The sequence below is a fragment of the Borostomias antarcticus genome, assembly GCF_949987555.1.
Source record: "Borostomias antarcticus genome assembly, chromosome: 17".
Lineage (NCBI taxonomy): Eukaryota > Metazoa > Chordata > Actinopteri > Stomiiformes > Stomiidae > Borostomias > Borostomias antarcticus.
This window is the reverse complement of record NC_140250.1, coordinates 19,210,356-19,215,355: the sequence shown is the minus strand read 5'-3', so window position 1 is coordinate 19,215,355 and position 5,000 is coordinate 19,210,356. Positions and strand designations below refer to the sequence as shown.

Here is a 5,000-nt window from a genome sequence, read left to right as displayed (position 1 = left end):
TGCCTGTTATAAACACTGAGCATGCGCCTGCCTGTTATAAACACTGAGCATGCGCCTGCCTGTTATAAACACTGAGCATGCGCCTGCCTGTTATAAACACTGAGCCTGCCTGTTATAAACACTGAGCATGCGCCTGCCTGTTATAAACACTGAGCATGCGCCTGCCTGTTATAAACACTGAGCATGCGCCTGCCTGTTATAAACACTGAGCATGCGCCTGCCTGTTATAAACACTGAGCATGCGCCTGCCTGTTATAAACACTGAGCATGCGCGTACCTGTTATAAACACTGAGCATGCGCCTGCCTGTTATAAACACTGAGCATGCGCCTGCCTGTTATAAACACTGAGCATGCGCGTACCTGTTATAAACACTGAGCCTGCCTGTTATAAACACTGAGCCTGCCTGTTATAAACACTGAGCATGCGCCTGCCTGTTATAAACAGACCCTGACAGTCATCTATGATAATAATTAGTTTCAAATGCATTTATTTAGGGCTGACTGTCTTCAGCCTGTTCTCAGGCCTACTTTTCCAAATTATGGTGTTCCTATTTCTTAGTTAGTAATTAACTATTATTATTACTATTATTGTTGTTGTTGTTGTTTGTTTTGATGTCGGCCTGCTAGACCAGGCACTTCCACTCAACTCACTTCCACTCCACCTTAAGTTGGTCGACCCTGGATCATATTCCATCACCCTGGTTCATATTCCATCACCCTGGGTCATATTCCATCACCCTGGATCATATTCCATCACCCTGGATCATATTCCATCACCCTGGTTCATATTCCATCACCCTGGATCATATTCCATCACCCTGGATCATATTCCATCACCCTGGATCATATTCCATTCCATCACCCTGGATCATATTCCATCACCCTGGATCATATTCCATCACCCTGGATCATATTCCATAACAGCCTCTCATTACATCAGGAGTGTTGCTAGGGTCCGAATGCGCTCCCTGTTTGAGGTGGCAATCCAAGTCTGAAATCTTGAGTCTTAAATCAGTCAATTCCTCTTGAAGTTCTGGTTAAATCAAACATGTTTAATATTATCTGAAGTTTTGAGTCTTAATGAAAATGACCTGCATGATCCCAGTCTCGGCAAAATCGTATCGTCTGTGACTAAAAACTCCACCTCTGGATATGAGAAGGTGTCAGACTTTTAAAAATCTTTTCGAAGTCTTCTGTATGTTTGGAGATTAGACTTTGTCTGAATTATATAATGCTACTGCTTTGTAGATTGTGTTTTGACTATTATGATGCATAAACAAATAACAGATAGAACAGATTAGAATAGCAGAACACAAATCGAATAGAACAGCCTAACAGAATGAAATAAAGTCAGGCCTGTTTTACCAGGCCGTCCCGTAACCGGGGGGAACGACGGCGTGTGACTCAGGCCTCGGTCTTAAAGCTACAGTACGTCACTTCTGCACCAGCAGGGTTAGCCCTAACCAGCAGCCTGCTACGAGCTGGCAACAAGGGGGAATGATGTCTGCCAAGTTGCATTCGGTCTGCTTCAATCTCACGGTTACCAGAAGGGTTAGGGTTAGGGTTACCAGAAGGGTTAGGGTTAGGGTTACCAGAAGGGTTAGGGTTAGGGTACCCAGAAGGGTTAGGGTTAGGGTTACCAGAAGGGTTAGGGTTACCAGAAGGGTTAGGGTTAGGGTACCCTAACCCTTCTGGGTACCCTAACCCTAACCCTTCTGGACGGAAGGCCATAGAAGAATGCCCCGTGTGGCTGACTGGATTTCATGCTCTGGTGTCGACTCAATTATTATTATGATAATTATTAGAATTGCTGTAGCAGAGCCAAACAGCAGTCTACAAAGATGTGGTTTTCACAGAGGAAGTCAATCATGTATCCCTCTTGATTGTGTAGCAATATAGCAAAATTTAAATGTTTAAGGCCTTATGAAAATCATACATACTGCAGCTTAAAAAAAAGCCAGTCAGTAAGTCAGTGGAAGCAGCTACTGACTGATGGAATTAGACTCCTGCTGATCATTTAAACATGTTATACCTTGTTGGTCCTCTAGATGGCAGGCCTGAGGTAGAAAAAGAAAAGTCATCTCCAGGTAAGACCAACCTATTCTGTGTGTGTGCGTGTGTGGGCATGCTCCAGTATGTGTGTGTGCGTGTGTGTGTGTGCATGCTCCAGTGTGTGTGTGTGCGTGTGTGTGTGTGCATGCTCCAGTGTGTGTGTGTGTGTGTGTGTGTGTGTGTGTGTGTGTGTGTGTGTGTGTGTGCATGCACCAGTGTGTGTGTGCGTGTGTGTGTGTGCGTGTGTGTGTGCATGCTCCAGTGTGTGTGTGTGCGTGTGTGTGTGTGCATGCTCCAGTGTGTGTGTGCGTGTGTGTGTGTGTGTGTGCATGCTCCAGTGTGTGTGTGTGCATGTGTGTGTGTGCATGCTCCAGTGTGTGTGTGTGTGCGTGTGTGTGTGTGCATGCTCCAGTGTGTGTGTGTGTGTGTGCATGCTCCAGTGTGTGTGTGTGTGTGTGTGTGTGTGCATGCTCCAGTGTGTGTGTGTGTGTGTGTGTGTGTGTGCATGCTCCAGTGTGTGTGTGTGTGTGTGTGTGTGTGTGTGCATGCTCCAGTGTGTGTGTGTGTGTGTGTGTGTGTGTGCATGCTCCAGTGTGTGTGTGTGTAACCTCTCCCCTGCCCCCCAGGTGAGTGGAGCGAGGCCCTCGGCCCCCTGCTGACCACGCTGTCAGAACGCGCGTCCCTGATGAGCGACGAGGCCAAGAAGTCCCTGGTGTTCCTGCTGATGCAGGACAGCGCCGCCACCATCGCCATGAGCCTCCGCATGCAGTACCGCCGAGACGTGGTCTTCTGCCAGACGGTGGGTCAGGGTTAGGGCTAACCCCTAACCCCTAACCCCTAACCCCTAACCCCTAACCCTAACCCTAACCTTCACACACACCCAGAACACCCTAACCGTAACCCAGAACACCTGACTCAGGGCTTAGCAGTGGGTGGGCCGGCTGAGAGAGGCCAAGAGGAAACCTGAACACTGATAAGAGGAAACCTGAACACTGATAAGAGGAAACCCTCACCCTGACTCCTCCCATCAGCTGGTTGCCATGGCCGCACGGAAAAAACATGGAAGCAGCACTGACGATGGTCTCAGGACCGAAATGTTCCCATTCTTTCCCCCCTCGGTACACCATGTAAAGGGTTAGTGTTATTAGGGTTAGGGTTAGGATTAGTGTTATTAGGGTTAGGATTAGTGTTAGTGTTATTAGGGTTAGGGTTAGGGTTAGGGTTAGGGTTAGGTTAGGGTTAGTGTTATTAGGGTTAGGGTTAGGGTTAGGGTTAGGGTTAGGTTAGGGTTAGGTAACTCCTAATAAAAGAATTTCAACAATTAGGGTTAGGTTAGGGTATGGTAACTCCTAATAAAAGAATTTCAACAATTAGGGTTAGGGTTAGGGTTAGGGTTAGGGTTAGGATTAGTGTTAGTGTTATTAGGGTTAGGGTTAGGGTTAGTGTTATTAGGGTTAGGGTTAGGGTTATTACACCATGTAAATAAACGCTCTACTAACCCTAACCCTAACCGGTACACCATGTAAATAAACCTTTTGCATCCAGGAGCCTTTTAAAACATGTTATCGGTGTGCGGTCAATTCCCATAGACCGTACACACCTGGATGGATGGACAGGTGATTAACTAGAAGTGGTTTTGAAAGGAATCAATACATGAATAGTTTTTTGTTCTGTTGTATAAAGTTTTCTGTTGTGTATAATGTGTTGATTATTGGTTTCTGTATTGATCCCAGCTGACAGGTCTGATCTGTGGCTTCGTGATCAAGCTGAGGAATTGTCTGTGTGACGCCGGCTTCCTCAGACAGCTGCACACCATCGGCCTGCTGGTCCAATATGAGGGCCTTCTCAGCACCTACGGTCAGTGTGTGTGTGTGTGTGTGTGTGTGTATATGTGTGCGTGCGTGCGCGTGCGTGCGTGTGCGTGTGCGTGTGCGTGTGTGTTAACCCTCCCAGGATCAGAGTCTGGGTGTGAGTGAGGCTGACTGTTCTCTCTCTCAAAGGGGAGGAGCCGAGTGAGGCTGACTGTTCTCTCTCTCAAAGGGGCGGAGCTGAGTGAGGCTGACTGTGTTCTCTCTCTCAAAGGGGAGGAGCTAGCCATGCTGGAGGACATGAGCGTGGGCGTGATGGACCTGAGGAACGTCACCTTTAAGGTCACCCAGGCGACCTCCGGCTCCGCCCCCGACATGCTGCCCGTCATCACCGGCAACCGGAACGGCTTCAACGTCCGGGTTCCGTTGCCGGGGGCGATGTTCGACGTGTTGCCGAGGGAGATCCAGAGCGGCATGCTGCTGCGCGTGCAACCAATCATGTTCAACGTGGGGATCAACGAGCAGCAGACCCTCGCTGAGAGGTCCCTAACCCTGACCCCTGACCCTCGCTGAGAGGTCCCTAACCCTAGCCCCTGACCCCTGACCCTCGCTGAGAGGTCCCTAACCCTGACCCCTGACCCTCGCTGAGAGGTCCCTAACCCTAGCCCCTGACCCCTGACCCTTGCTGAGAGGTCCCTAACCCTAGCCCCTGACCCCTGACCCTCGCTGAGAGGTCCCTAACCCTAACCCCTGACCCCTGACCCTCGCTGAGAGGTCCCTAACCCTAACCCCTGACCCTCGCTGAGAGGTCCCAAACCCTGACCCCTGACCCCTGACCCTCGCTGAGAGGTCCCTAACCCTAACCCCTGACCCCTGACCCTCGCTGAGAGGTCCCTAACCCTAACCCCTGACCCCTGACCCTCGCTGAGAGGTCCCAAACCCTGACCCCTGACCCCTGACCCTCGCTGAGAGGTCCCTGACCCTAACCCCTGACCCTAACCCTAACCAGCGATGATGTGTTCATAAGGTTTTGCCAGTATCAAATAACAATTGCAGGGACTAAAGATATGTCTGTCTGTGCGTGTGTGTGAGTGTGCGTGCGTGTGCGTGTGTACTGTATGTTTTGCTCACATGTGTGT

General features: G+C 49.6%; 1 protein-coding gene across 1 annotated transcript in view; it reads left to right on the top strand.

Moving 5' to 3' along the window:
• The window catches only part of inpp4aa (inositol polyphosphate-4-phosphatase type I Aa), a gene marked incomplete at both ends in the record, with an annotated part of 22,492 nt that overhangs the window by 14,725 nt on the left and 2,767 nt on the right, over positions 1 to 5,000 (top strand). The window contains 4 exons of the mRNA XM_084452055.1: positions 2,050 to 2,088; positions 2,680 to 2,852; positions 3,787 to 3,922; positions 4,148 to 4,403. Of these exons, the coding sequence (XP_084308181.1) occupies positions 2,050 to 2,088; positions 2,680 to 2,852; positions 3,787 to 3,922; positions 4,148 to 4,403 (604 nt within the window). The remainder of the gene's footprint in view (positions 1 to 2,049; positions 2,089 to 2,679; positions 2,853 to 3,786; positions 3,923 to 4,147; positions 4,404 to 5,000) is intronic.